Raw genomic sequence first — 15,478 nt, 5'->3', positions numbered from 1 at the left:
CAAAAGTGGACATTGGACAGGCGCCGGCGGACACTGCCGACACTTCTGACATGCGCACGCGTGCGGGGACACCTCCCCTACAACGCCACACTCTCGGATAACTTAAGCCCGAGAGGTGTAAAAAAAAGTGTGGCGGACCGTCCAGTGAGGTCAGAGGTCAGAAAAGTGCCGTTCTCAGACAAAAGTTGACACTGTGTGTGTGTGTGTGTGTGTGTGTGTGTGTGTGTGTGTGTGTGTGTGTGTGTGTGTGTGTGTGTGCATGCGTGCGTGCGTGCGTGCGTGCGTGCGTGCGTGCGTGCGTGCGTGTGTGTGTGTGCGCGCACACGTGTGCGTGCGTTTGTGTCAGAGTATAGTTATAATATATTATATTGGCCTGCATATGCGTCATTAATGTCCTTAATTTCATTTCTATAGCATGTTGAAATTGATAATTTCCAAAACGTGTAATAGATTTTATTTTTGAAGTTTACTAAACGGAACTGTTTGTTTCTGACTGCTGCTGTCTTGACGCTGCTGTCGCACTGCTGGTTTCTGGGAGGGGGAAACGTCTCGAGTCCAAATCCTGAACGTTCTTTAACGTCTGGACTGTGTGCTGATGTTGAACACGTGTTGATGATGTTTGAAAGAACCAGGAGGTCCTACCATCCCGATACCAGGAGGAGATCACATTATTGAACACCACAGGTTTGTTTTTTATTAAAACCCCATTCTCACTCACTAGGTGACGGTTTTATAGATCTTGATTAAAAGTCACTGTGAGAACATGTGGGGATTTATCGATCGTGATTTATTTGTCCTAGCGTAGGATATTGTATTAAAGACGCTGAAGAAGCTAATCTTAGCTTGACATTTGATGTTTTCAATAGATGCTAAGGCAATGAAAGCGTCATAAACGGCACTTGGGCAATGTTGCCAGATTTTGTGAGAAAAAACAAGGGGACAAATCTACGAAAACAAGCCCCAAAATAGCGACTAGGACACACAGGGGACGGGGTCCCCAGCAAAATTAGTTAATATAGCCTCAAAATATTTTTAAAACATCAGCTATTTCAAATCAGACAAGCTCACGGTCACAACTCCCTGCAATGTGATTCGTTGTGAGCTTGTAGATCTGCTATTTAAAAAAAATATATATTGTAGAAATGCGGGATATTTTGGAAACATTTTAACAACATAAATCTTGTATGGGGGTCCCTGGAACAAATTATTTTCCGATGGGTGTCCGTGGCCAAATACAGATTAATTTGGGGGTCCTTGACATTAAAATGTTTGAAAAAACTAGCCTGGGATTGCCAGACTGATCACGAGGGATTCACTCAAGTTCCTCCATACAGTGGGGGAACTTGTGAGTGAATCCCACGTGATCAGTCTGGCAATGCCAGGCTACAATTAAGCAACTACACTTTAGAAACAAGCCCAAAAACGGCAACCCGTAACTACCTACCAATATTTACAAGCCACAGAAAATCAAGCTCAAAGTCACTTATAATAATCAGAATTGGCAACACTGCACTTGGGAGAACTGCACTTTTGGAAACACTGTTTGTAGGTAGTAAACCCACATAGAGTTATTGTACATTTGAAAGATGGAGCAAAAATACAAGAAGACAGCTAAATTCTGTTGTTGACCTTCGCTGCAATGAAGGTCATGCTTGCACTTTATTACAAGATAGATAGACAGACAGACAGACAGACAGACAGACAGACAGACAGACAGACAGACAGACAGACAGACAGACAGACCCATTAGTCATTATTTTGTCAATACATGTATACTATTTTGTTTTCCTTAATTTCATATTTAGCCTACACTTATTCAGATTGTTGAAATTGTGATTACGATTAATTTACATACAAAACAAGAAAGAATAATAAAAAGTTGAAGTGTGGAGATACCAGGTCCCTGACAGAGACAATATAGAGAATATGTAGTAAATAGTATAAATAGAAATAGAAAAGAGTATACTTGTGACTTCTACATACACCCAAAAAAATGTGCTGATCATGTATTGTGATAGTTGTACTAAAGCTTAGTATGATTAATATGACAGAACAGTAACTCACAGTAAGTGGAACAGCTAAGTACCACTTCAGTCAAAGTGTATTGGTGAATTAGAATTGTTGCTGCCAATAACAAATGTCCTTTCAATAATGTGAATAAGCTTATGGTTTAGAAATGTATAATTTAGCTTGTTTGTTTATTTATTCTTGTTTGTATCATTTCAAATTGGAATAACATTGGTATGGCATCTCACACTAGAATCAAAAAGTTGACCATAACAAGGACAGTAGAAAGTCCTTCCAGTTACAAAACAGGAAATAGCTTGAATAATGTAAATGTCAAACATGTTTTCTCTCATTTCATTTCTTGTCTAGACTTCCTATACCTCCTTGTGTGCAAAGAGGTTTTACCCTGAACAGCATGAGAGGAGCTGCAGGCTGGTCAAGGGCCTCCACAGATTAAAGAGGACAGACAGAGCTCCTTCAAAGACCAATGGAGTCTGATAGGTCAACGTTGACATTACTGGCAGTGAAAAGTGATGATGATGAAAACACAGAGACAGAGCCTCCAGCCAGTACCTCATCTGAACACATGAAAACACAAGCTGATGTAGAGAGTTGTGGAGACTCACAACCAACTAGTGATGACCAGCTCCTCTCTTCACACGGTTCTGAATCTGACACTGAAGACAGTGATGAGTGTGAGGAGACCAGGGGAAATCAGTCAGCTTTAAACACACTGAAATCACACAAGACACATGTGGAAGGACACAAATGGACTTTGAGCAGCAATCTGTCCCAGGACCTGAAATCATCAAAACAAACTTCATCCATGAGTAGTCACACAGCGAAGAAAAACTTTAGTTGTACAGAGTGTGGCAAAGTCTTTGGTCATTTGAGTAATCTGAAAAAACACATGAGGTGCCATACAGGGGAAAAACCCTTTAGTTGTGCAGTTTGCGACAAAAGCTTTACTCGTAATGAAAGTCTGCAAACACACATGAGGACTCATACAGGGGAGAAACCTTTTAGCTGTGCATATTGTTGCAAAACATTTAATGAAATTGGAAAACTGAACAGACACATAATGGTCCATACAGGGGAAAAACCCTTTACTTGTACAGATTGTGGCAAAGGTTTTAATCTGATGACAAATCTGAAGATACACATGAGGACTCATACAGGAGAAAAACCCTTTAGTTGTGCAATTTGTGACAAAAGTTTTAATCAGAGCGGCAGTCTGAAGAGGCACATGAGAACTCATACAGGGGAAAAGCCCTTTATTTGTACAGTTTGTGGTAAAAGCTTTAATCAGCGTGAAATTCTGAAGACACATACAATGATACATACAGGGGAGAAATTTTGTATTTGTATAGTTTGTGGCAAAGATTTTGGTCAAATGAATAACCTTAAAAAACACATGATGACACATACTGGGGAAAGACCCTATATTTGTACAGTATGTGGTAAAAGCTTTAATCAACGTGGAATTCTTAAGACACACATGCTAATACATACAGGGGAGAGAAACTGTAGTTGTAGAGTTTGTGGTAAAGATTTTGGTCGATTGAGTAATCTCAAAAGACACATGAAGAGTCATACAGGGGAGCGTCCATTTATTTGTACAGTTTGTGCCAAAAGTTTTACAGAAAGTGGAAGTCTGAAGACGCACATGATAATCCATACAAGGGATAAACTTTGTAGTTGTATGGTTTGTGGCAAACACTTTGGTCAAATAAGGTATCTGAAAACACACATGATGATTCATACAGAGGGGAAAGTCTTTACTTGTACAGTGTGTGAAAAAGGTTTCAATCACAATGGAGGTTTGAAGAAACACATGTTGATTCATTCAAAGGAGATAGTTCAACATTGAACAATAACAAAAGTTTTTCTCACTGACATCTGTGTTAACATGATATCTCAACATGACCAAACAAAATCAACTCTTTTCTTTTGTATTTATTTGCTGCTCAAATGCTCTAGAAGCATTTGATGTTAACTATGAAATTAAATGTATATTGATGACTAGAGTTTCGGGGGGCTACGCCCCCCTCAACCCCAGCCGCGCACGGGGCCCAGCGTGGCCGTGTGTATATTGGGGGACCCAAATCGCCGGAGTGAAACTGTGGAAAAGTTTTTTTGAAAAAGGAAAAAATTTGAAGAAATAATATTTGTTATGTTTCAGGGGGTCCACAGGGGGTCCGCGGACCCCCTGATGGTCCACTGACCCCCTGTGGAGTGTTGGGACGCGCGGGGACACCCCTGGAACATTGCGGACCATTTCGGTGTTTTTTTTTTTTTCATGAAGGTGGTTGCTTGTTTCTGGCGCAGGCTGTGCAAACCTGGCAAGCCAGCGCATGCTGCCGCACGTTTAAGTGGCGTAGCGTCATGAGGGTGAGTGGGGCCGTGGCTCGGTCAGTGAAGACCCTGTAGTGCGGATGATATGTGGCATAGAGGGGCAGATTGTAAATCCACAGAGGAAACATCCGTGGGCTACCATTGGTTCAGCGATGTGTGCGGTCGCCCTGCGGCCCCTCCTCCGCCAGCAATGTGCAGTATTGAGAGCCCTGACGTCACAACAATTGGAGCGATGGGCACTGCACTGTGGTTGGTTAGGGTACACCTAGGGCCCAGGTAGAACCCAGTTAAAGCCTGCATGGGCAAACCCAGTTAGGACCTGCCTTGGTCCCACATAAACATGGCTAGTTGGGGCCCACCTAAGGGCCAGGTAGAAGCTACTTATAGCCTGCATGGGCATGGCAGTTGGGACTGAAGTGGATGCCGCTGACATTGCTGACATGGGGTCCATATGGTTTAGCCCACCTTGAAACCATATGGGAACTACGCTGGCATGCTGGCTGTAATGCAAACGCTGCGTCATACCTGCAGTGTGTAGTTTGATGTTGTGTGTGTAGCAGATATACCTGCAGTGTGTAGATCAATGTCCATAGGAAAGTCAATGCCCAGCAGTGTTTTTTTTCCCCAGCAGAGTTTCTAGTGTCTCTGTGTCTCTGTGGAAGAGGTTGCACATGAACTCTGCAGCCGCACTGAGGCGCTCCAACAGAAACACTCTGACATTAAGCTGCTTCACACAACAAACATCAGCACCACGCTGCTGTTTGTCCAAAAGACACAATATCTCCTCTGCCACCGACGTCATGTGTTCATTTATCGACAGCCGTACAGACTCCTTTTGACACATTTTACGTCGTTTATCCAGCTCTCACTGACTCTCCACATCGGGCTGTTATTTTGCTGCGATGAAGTCAACGATGTGAGAGATTAGCTATCACAGACGGACGGACAGGGGGTGAAACATAGTCTTGCGCCATGCCTTTCGGCCTGGCGGAGACAATAAAAAACCGAAAGTAAAGGAAATGGCCATTTCTGCAACAGAAGTAGTGAATAAACTATGCTATGAAAACATGGGCCACATTGGCAAAGAATGTAAGAAAGAGGCAATCATGTAGAAAATAGCCGATCTCCAAGCTTACAAAGCCTCTCAACGTGAGGCGTTTCGAGCTTGTAGATCGGCTATTTTCACAATATTTACTTGTGGAACGGAGTCAAACAGAATGGGGGGGTCCCAGATCAAGTACGTGTATTTGGGGGGGGGGGGGGGGGGGGCGGCGTGAAAGGGTTGATAAACACTGCTGTAATCGGAGCGAAATTATCTGAAATTACTACATGACCATAATGCAGGCTAACATGCGTTGCACGGGGCGGTCCTGCCATTACGTTAGTTACTGTAGTTGCTGTGGAGCTACATAGTTCTCCAGAAGACACACACAAACATACACCATCTACAATGGACGAACTGAGCAGCAATATAGACATTCACCACACGAACGTGCATTGTTGACAAAGTGATTGCACAGCCGCTGCAGGCATGACAACCAGGTTAGCGTTAGCGACATGGCAGCTATCACAGCGCCCTGTCCGTCGTGCTGCAACTGCCTGTGATGGCTACAGCAGTAACAGCAAGCTGTCTGCGATGCCATTGTCTGGAGACTGCTCTTAGCGTGACAGGACCAATGAGAGTGAGCGCTGTAGTTGTTGCTAAGATACGGTGGCGTCTCTGCCCCATAGCTTGTAGATCTCTCACACATGATTGGCGTAGGCTGCGTTGCCAGGTCTGACTTTGTGTCTAAGCAATGGTCGGCTTATTTTTGCGCGCCTTTGGGCTCGTTTGCATTGTGCGCACGGCAGCGCTTGTTTAGCGTACGTCAGCGCGACGTGGCAACGGACGTGGCAACGTGAAAGGTGATTGGCTGGTGAAAAGAAACAGCTGACGTTACACCAGAAATGGTGCCTGGAGAAAATGGTGACCAAAAAAAAAAGTTTTGAAAAAAAGGAAAAAACCCCCGCAGCGGCTGGCAGCTGTTGTGGTGATGAGGTCGTGCGCACGGTAAACGGTACGAAGCTGCCTCCCCTTCCGTTTTGTCCGACATTTGGTGAGTAGAATTAATTATGTTGCGCGGTGGAGAAGCTGTAGTGAGCAGTGAGATGTCCCCTACGCGAGGCGTAAATTCAGCGCGGCCGCCGTGGCGAGTCAGTTGCCGACATGTGGTCTGGCGGTGCGTTGTTTATTCGATAACAGAGCTGTGGGGTGTCGCACCCAGGGTGCGGAAGTTGCTCGCCATTTATATAGTTAGATATATATATATATATTGATAGGGTTCCAAATGGCCCCTTACGGGTGTGTAACTCTGACTTACGGGTCCATTTGGTTTGGTTCCATTTGTACACTCTCAGAGTTCTGGGGGTCCTTGAAATTAAAAAGTTTGAGAACCACTGTGCTACACGAAATGGAACAGAGCTTTCTTTAGTGTCATTGGTAACGCCTGTGAAGGAAGTAAGGAAGGGGCCCAATTTCTTTGCTGCTGTGCATAGAGCCTATTGCTGTATTTTACCCTGGCCTGTTAAGGAAATGAATAAAATCATCACTTGTATATTTTGTGTTTAGAAACGAATGTACATTGAGAAAAAAAAATACATTCAGGAATGTTGTTGAAAAACCGTTGAAAAATGGTTGAACCCTTTTTATACAGATATTCAACAGCAGATGGCAGTAATCGTCAAATCAACCAAATCAATCTGGTCAACCCGGAAGTGTTTTCGTATTTCTACAGTTTTTTTTCCAAACCCACCACATACAGCGAGAGCTTACCTTTTTATTTCCTAACGTTTGTTTGTTTTTTTGTTCCATTTATTTATGGGATTAATTATTCTAATATGATTTCAATACAAACACTTAGGTCCTTTGTCAACGAGCGCCTCTCTGCGGCTGCTGAAGAGATATGTATGGTTGTTCAAAGAATTATAACAGACTATGAGAATGAGGCTTTATGTTCCAAACAACACATTGAGAAGCAGGGAAGAATCCTGTATAAGGGTTCAAAAGCACGCATCAAATTACACCGAGCAGGTTCGTACAGTATAACTACACTGCTGTGTGTTTTCTTTGTTTTCGTTTTTCATAAGTCTGATTTTGGAACCCACTCAAAGAACCCTGGACCCTACTTTGCGAACCACACTGTAGCTTATTGCAGTGGTTCTCAAACTTTTTCATTAAGGACCCCCAAATTGTATTGTATGGCCGCGGACCCCCTTTTTTTAAAGGTTTTTGTAAGAGATTTTTTTTTTTAAACAAATTTGGCAAAAAGTTTAAAAAAATAGTCGATCTACAAGCTCACAATGCGTTGCACTGTGAGGCTTTGTAAGCTTGTAGATTGCCCATTTTTTAACAGCTGTAAGTATAATTAGGGTTAATGTGGAAACAGATTTTGATGCTATATATTATATATTTTTCCTGGGAACCCCCTCCATGGACCCCTGGGGGTTGTGTAGCTTATTGGATAAAATTGCTTTGATCAGATAAAATTGGTATCCTGATCTGAAAATGTATTTTCTGTTTATTAAGAGCTAGACTGATGGGGTGACCCCAGTTGTTGACAGCAGAACACAGTATAGCCCTAGAATGGCTGTGATATTACATACATTTCATGTAGACTATTCCAGATACACAGCCATAGATTTAAAAAAAATCATATTCAATTAAATCAGTTTGTTTGATTAACTGTTGCAGCCCTACTTATTTTTAACTTCTGATGCCTGCAGACATCCCAGAACAGCAACAACGGATCGTCAAAATGTTTGAAGAGGAAAGTAATGATGATGATGATGATGGTGGTGGTGGTGGAGATGATGATGATGATGATGATGATGATGATGAAGATGATGTCCCAGGATTGTTTGACGAGGAAAGTGACGATGATGGTGATGATCATGACGATGAAGATTCCCCAGGATTCCCTGTCTCAGGTGTGGAGGAGGATAGAATTATTAAATGAAAACAGAAATGTAGAAAACTTCATATTTAACCACTTAAACCCCAGCATCCGTATTCTGGGGAAACTAGCAGATCGACATGTGAGCTTGTTGATCGGCTATTTTCAGTGAAGATATTTAATGTAGAGTGAAAACATAACTTACTAGCATAGAGCCCTGAGGGACTAAACCACATATAAGGGTTTAAGTGGTTTAAAAAGGCCTTTGTGGGGGCGTGTCCGCAGAAAGCGTTTTATTTTTATTTTAGCTGGCAGTGCCTGTCTGCCATCCATTTCTATGGAAAAGATGGGCTGGAGCGCTCCTCTAACCAACGCCCAATCATTGCGCTTCAGTGCTCTAGAGTCTAGGCGCCCTGCGTTTTTTTGGGCAGCAGAATACAGTTCATTTAGAGAGGAGCGCTGGATGACTGGATCTGTAGGCAGCGTAACTTTTCAATTTTCCAACTGAAAAAATTAGACCATATTAAAAAAAGAAATAATAAATAATTAGCAAACAAATCAAACAAAAAAAGTAGGAAACCAGGAAGTACTTAGACATGCTCTCTGAGTCAGAGATTATGTCTAAGTACTTAATGATTGGATAATCACTTAGTTATAATGTTTTGTTTTCCAACAATATTCCAATATACATGCCATAAACATGAGTATACAGCCTGGAAATGATGTTGTTAAAAACAATAAGTAGGAAAATGCAATCAGAAAGTACTTACTCTCTGCTGATGTTACCTTTTCTCTCCTCCTCCTAGATTCCTCACTTCCTCCTGTGTTTAAAGAGGAGTCACCTGAAGAGCACGAGTGGAGCTCCAGTCTGGTCCACGAGGAACCAGAGTCACCACAGATTAAAGAAGATCAGGAGAAGTTCAAACCAGTGGCTCACTGGTCAACGTTGTCGTTGACATCTCTAGATAGGAAGGCGAGGGGCGACATTCTGTTGGGTAAAAACAATCTCTAGTACAAATCTCTAATGCTAATCTAAAAATATTGGTGATGTTTTTGTCTGTTGACCTTCATCAGATAACACAGGAAATGTATGATTATTTAGTCAGTGTGTCTGTCTGTGAACACCTAATCTCCAGCACTGTTGGACCGATCGACGTTTACACACACACACACACACACACATCCCAATTGTTAAAAATGTCCTCATGGTGGTGCTATAACAGGCCACTTCACGTTTTGCCCCTATAACTCTTGAACTGTTGGTTGTTTAATAAAATAAATCCCTTGATTTCTTATCTCATGATGCAACTCTCCATATAGAAGACCATTTCTGCCTGACAAGATTTTCCATCCATTTTGCATTTTCTTCAAAACACACTTTTTGCCACTACTCCTACTCTTCACTCAAATCTGTTATAAAACACATTATCTCTAAGGACTTATCTGTCAGATTTGTCATATTGGCTACGATTGCCTTTCAAGGTTTGTGGGAGGGGCCATTTTTGCACAAAGTACCACCAAACATGAACGCAGCGTCCCATCTGCTCCAGATCGGAATCACACATTTAGAGGCCTCTTTAAACAACATATTGACTATAATGACATGCCCAAAATCGGGATCGATTATTAAGCGATGATTTTATTCAATTATTGATTATCGATTGTTTTTTTTATAATCGATTAGTTCAATTAACTATTGCAGCCCTAGTTATAGTTAACTTCTGATACCTGCAGGCATCTCGGAGCAGCGACAATTGATCATCAAAATCTTTGAAGAGGAAAGTGATGATGATGATTTCCCAGGATTCCCTGCCTCAGGTATAGTATCCTACTATCCTACTATAATTCTAGTAACCTCTGTAGTGGTGGTGAAGCTACCCGGTTCTCCTCACTGGCTGGACCAATTGCTCTGATTTTGCACACAGCCATTGACCATTACCATCTGAACTTAACTGTGAAGCCCGTTTTTCAATTTCATCAAATCTCAGCTTCTTATTAGCGTTTATGTGTCAAACAATGTCGCCTCCCGGGTTGCCAGATCATGTGCGCATATCCCCCCACGGATGCGCTGCGCCGACCGGGTATGGTCTAGTTATAATAAAGGCCTTAAGGTATTGTTACATGTCAATCTAGCCATGGTCCATAGCGTTAGGAGTTCTACTTAACGCCATGCGTGTATTTTCCTCATTAAACAGGGACCCGATGTCTACACTACAGTGATATGCTTTCACTACTCACTGAGATAAAGACAGTCTTCCATTGTTGAAAGCCTATTCGTTGTGGTGGGAAGACACTCAGATAAACAGAAAAATAAGATCCGCACAGGCCCGCCTTAATGCACAGGTTTGCAAAATGGCCAGCAACGTGCTGGCCATTTTGCAGCACTGCAAACACATTTAGCATCACCAGTGAGGTGAGCAGTGCTACAAAACAAGGACAATCGATTTTATCCAATGTGAAATCACTTTGAGTTGCTCTGCGCTGACTTGACTTCCTCTCTCCTTGTACATATCCTGCTCCTTCCTTCCTGTGTAAAAAGAGGTTTCCTCAGAACAGGAGGAGAGGAGCCCCAGTCTGGTCCAGGAAGAACCAGAGTCTCCACGTGTTAAGGAGGAACCGGAGGAGCTCGTTCTAACACCAGAGATGGCTGATGTGTCAACATTGACTACATTAGTAGATAGGAAGCCTCACCAGGACACTCGCTCAGGTAAAAATGTGTACTAAACTAACAAGACAGGGTCTAATGACGGTGTGGCTTCCATATTCATAAACCTAATATTCAACGTATTGCATCACATCATTTAAGAGCCTCTTAAGGCAGGATAAATGTGGACACTTCATACAACATTAGAGGCTTTTATCCTTAATAGAGAATAGTAAATGAACTATCACTAGTACTTATATGTCTCCACATAACCCAAAGTTTAAAATGTATGTTGTGCAGCTCAGGAAACTGGATGCATACAAACTGGTCACCATCTTGTCAGAGCAAATGGGTAGCTTGTTATGTCAAACAAAATAAACAAAATAAACACTCATAATGAGATGAGAGAACCAGGAAGTGTAACATGCAAACTCATTTTGGGGTTTTATAACTACAAACTTTGCCACTCTATAACATGTGTAAGTTCTTCTTTCGGTTCTTTCTCATTTGTCTGTTTCTATCTGCTTCTGCGTCTTCCTCAGTCACTCCAGCCATCTGCATATCTAACTGTAGGTCACTCATGTAAATTAATCATCAATTAGCTTTGGGTGGTAACAAGGTGTATAGCTTGTATTTGAGTGTGAACTGTGAATGGGTGAAAGTAACACACATTCATGTGCTTTGGATGAAGGCACAAGAAATGCAGACCTGACAAGATCACCCGCACCACAGGGTTTGCCCACAGAAGTGTTGGCATCTGCACTGTCCTGATGTCAGAGCCATGCCCCCTGGGCCATGAAGCAAATTTCCCATTAAAAAATATTATTGAATTGTTACTCTGGGCCTACAGCTGTCACTAACCTCCCAGACGCTGTCTCCAGCGCCACAACTTCTGGTCCCTGTTGGCCAACTGACATGACTCCGGCAGAAACTGAGCAACAGCTGGTAAGTATTTACAGGTTACACTGTGACAGATGTGACAGATTTCTCTGCTTGTGATATTGTGTTACATTGTGTATATTTTTCCAGGATGTGTGCAGTGTCTCAGCGATAGACCGTATGCACAGCCTGGCAGACTGCTTGGTGGGGCTGAGGACACTCCCAACACTGAACACCCAGCAGGCCAATGCCATCATAGCCCTGTGGCAGAAACTCCTACCAATGCCATACGAGAGTAAATACCAGAGGCAAGTAGCATACCCGCCTCTGGCATGCACCGCACAGCACCAGTGTCTGTCGATGCACTTCAGGCCTATTAAACCTAAAGGCCTAGTTATACCAGATATGGGAACAGGATCCCATGCCCAGTGGCCAGACTGTTGTCATCTGGTAGAGTCTATACTTGTCAAACTCAGTGACATCCATAAGAACCCCAACTACCACGCCTGTTACACTCTAAGATGGACACCGGTTCTCAGGGAATACGATAAGATCAGGCAGCTGGTCCTTGGTAACCGTACAGTCATGCAGAGCACTAATCTTCAGTTGTTTGGGGTCGATCAAGCAACATTCATTGATTGGCATGTAAAGCGGATGCAGGGGCAGGACTGTAATATTCTACTGCAAGGGGTCAAATTGCCTGCCTCTGAATGTAGCATTCTGGTTCAAGGGGTCAACTTAGCCGCCTCTGTTCCCGTTGCCCCTGCACCTCTCCCACCCGTACAGGTACACCCCACTGCTGCACCCCCACAGCCTGGCCTTCAAAATCGATACCACTCACCTCAAAATACAGCAGAACAGGCAATGGACACGAGCGAGTCTGCAACTCTGGTCGAACACCCCCATCCTTCACAGTCTGACTCCCCAACGCTGACAGCTGAGATGCAGTTGTCCCCTCAGCAGTCACCTCCATCTACCTCTGGCCCCTGGCCTGTGTTTATGATCCCACAAATCTCTGCGGCCAAAGCCATTTCTCCTGCTGCTCCCCGGAGGCCCAACAGCGATCGGACGGAAGGGCAGTATACATGCAGAAAGTGCTCCCAGCCCTGCAAGAAGGAAACTGGCCACAGACAGTATCTTGGGTCTGTATACTGCCCCCAAAAGGCTGGTGTGCCACTTGACCAGTGGAAAGAGGAGGTTTGCTGGAGGAAGTTAAAACTAAAATTAAAAAAGAAAAAATAGATTTTAGGGGTGGGGTTGAGAGTAGTTGATTACTCGTTTTTGAGGATTATAAAAAATCAATTTATATTATTTTTATACATTTTTTTGCTTACCACAGTAACTACTGTACATTTTAGGGTATGCCAATGGGTGTAATTGTTGTTTTCTGTTCTACATTTACTGTTGTTATGTTAGCCTAACGTACAGTGCTCGAATGTAATAAACATTTTTAATCTGACCTACACTTTTAGCTACATTTTGTTCTCCAACTAGCCTGCCCCCAGGGTTACAAACAACTCACGCCTTCAGTGAGCTTCACAACGTATTTTGTGAGTGGCATCCTCCACCACCTTTTTAAGTTATCCTGTTATCTTGTTTAATTTTTGTATCGTTGTTCATTGTACTGTTTGCCTAGATGTCTGAAATCTTATGGACCACAATGGAAACATTTCTCTGGAAAAATAGGCTCAAATCTCACCAGTGCCCAGTTCTCTGGTTACCCTCACCCTGGTGCATTGCTTTCATTTCCAGTGGTGGAAAGTATATAAGTACATGTACTCAAGTACTGTACTTAGGTACAATTGTTAGGATACATTTTTTACTTTTACTGGAGTATTTCTAACTGGCAATACTTTTACTTCTACTCCACTAGATTTCAGAGGCAAATATTGTAGGCCTACTTTTACTCCATTATAATTATTTGAAAACTTTAGTTACTAATTACTTTGTAGATTTTGATTATTATTACAAAACATGCATTACCCACTTCAGCCCTATATACTGTATACTTTGGCTATTTTAAAATAGCCGATCTACAAGCTCACGTGTCATGATGTTATGCATTGTGAACTTGTAGATCTGCATTTTTCTAAAGATTTTATAATGTACACTATAACATTGGTTCTCCACGTGGGGTCCGGGGGCCCACAGCGGTACTTGAGGGGGTTCCGGATCACTGCTAAATGATTGATAGTGAATCATCACCATTACTACATGTAGGCCTGCAAGTAAATACAACTAGAGAAAGTACAAGAACTGTTATCTTTATACCTACAATACAGACAGTAAAGGCATTCTGGACCATATCAGACCAAATCATGTCTAACATTAAAACAATTATAAGTATGGTATAGTGCACCTCCTATGTGATGTGCACAGGCCACGGACCCCCATTTCATAAGATTTGTTTAAATATATTGGACCTCAATCTATGCAATTTTGTACTGTTAGACATGATTTTGTCCTGTATCGTCTGTACTGTAGATGCAGTATAGAGATAAAAGTGAAAATCTGATCAAAATAGCAATTCTGTTCTCTAGTTGTATTTTCTAATACTATAGGTCAAGAATCAAGAGGTATTTATGTGTCACTCACTCACTCATACAGGTACAAGCAGCAAAATGTTGGTGTAACATGTCCCACTAAGACTTTGCTAACACAACTATACAATATAACAAGATAATAATAAAATAATACTACTGGATGTAATACATTTATGAAAAAAATAAGCATTGTTAGCAGCAATGGGGAATGTACAAGAAGGCAGAATGTTCATCAATTCCACTTGTCTATGTATATTGTGCAATTGGTATTTTGAGCATCTGCTCTGGATTTGTACAATTTGCAATTAGTATTATTACTCTCCGCCAGGAGAGTATTGTTATCACTGCGTTTTCACTTTCTAAACATGACACACCGATTGGTCAAGCCTCACGTGACACGTGAAATACTGTGATCTGATTGGCTAGTGACGCCACCGGGCCTATATATACATGGCATCACTCTGACAGTGTCTCCGCCACTGTCAGAGTGAGGTAAGACGCGCCTGTGGAACAATTGTTCCAATTGTTCCTATCTGTCTTATTGGACAGATAGGACAGATAGGACAGATAGGACACTTATATAGACAGGAGGGATATGACACTTACATAGACAGGACGGATAGGACAGGAGGGATAGGACACTTACACAGACAGGACGGAAGAGGACACTTACCCAGACAGGATGGATAGGACACTTACATATACAAGAGGGATAGCGACCTTCGCGACCTTCGAACCAACACAAGTCTTCTGGCGGAGAGTTGTGCTCCGAGGAGCACTTTTTCTAGTTATTATTACTATTAATATTATTTCTATTTATGTATTACCATATCCTCATTTAGGTCTCTGGCAGCTGCAGAGGAAAACTCTTTCTGAGCCTTTCTGTACCAGAATTCAGACCACTAGACCTCACTACTGACACCATCCAATTCCACCATGAAACCAAAGCTAAGCAAGGCCCAGCAGAGGGAGATCTGCTCCCAGCTGGGAAACAAGAATCTCCACCTCCTTTACATGGTCCATGGTTTCACTGCAAATGCCTTTCACCAATATTGTGCCAATCAGGGGACCACTGTCACCATAGGCTACTGCTCCTCAGGCCAAATCTATGGAGCATA

At 42.5% G+C, this 15,478-nt stretch overlaps 1 protein-coding gene across 1 annotated transcript; it reads left to right on the top strand.

The window, feature by feature from the left end:
* Nucleotides 1–7,168: 7,168 nt before the first annotated feature.
* On the top strand, nt 7,169–13,405 carry LOC311052665 (uncharacterized protein). Its single transcript, XM_084067745.1, has 7 exons — nt 7,169–7,432; nt 8,125–8,328; nt 9,101–9,289; nt 10,029–10,112; nt 10,834–11,001; nt 11,789–11,883; nt 11,968–13,405. The coding sequence occupies exons 1-7, from the start codon at nt 7,240–7,242 to the stop codon at nt 13,057–13,059; spliced, it is 2,025 nt and encodes a 674-aa protein (XP_083923871.1). The 5' UTR covers nt 7,169–7,239; the 3' UTR covers nt 13,060–13,405.
* Nucleotides 13,406–15,478: the final 2,073 nt, after the last annotated feature.

This window comes from Gymnoscopelus microlampas, assembly GCF_963454915.1.
Source record: "Gymnoscopelus microlampas genome assembly, chromosome: 9".
In the NCBI taxonomy this organism is placed as follows: domain Eukaryota; kingdom Metazoa; phylum Chordata; class Actinopteri; order Myctophiformes; family Myctophidae; genus Gymnoscopelus; species Gymnoscopelus microlampas.
This window is presented reverse-complemented; position numbering and strand designations above follow the sequence as displayed.

What these genes read in the sequence shown, in the direction of transcription:
- LOC311052665 (XM_084067745.1), top strand. Translation starts at nt 7,240, where the DNA reads ATGATTTCAATACAAACACTTAGGTCCTTTGTCAACGAGCGCCTCTCT. An exon ending in CATCAAATTACACCGAGCAG is followed by an intron (nt 7,433 to 8,124) that starts GTTCGTACAGTA and finishes TGATGCCTGCAG; the next exon opens with ACATCCCAGAACAGCAACAA. An exon ending in GAGGGGCGACATTCTGTTGG is followed by an intron (nt 9,290 to 10,028) that starts GTAAAAACAATC and finishes TGATACCTGCAG; the next exon opens with GCATCTCGGAGCAGCGACAA.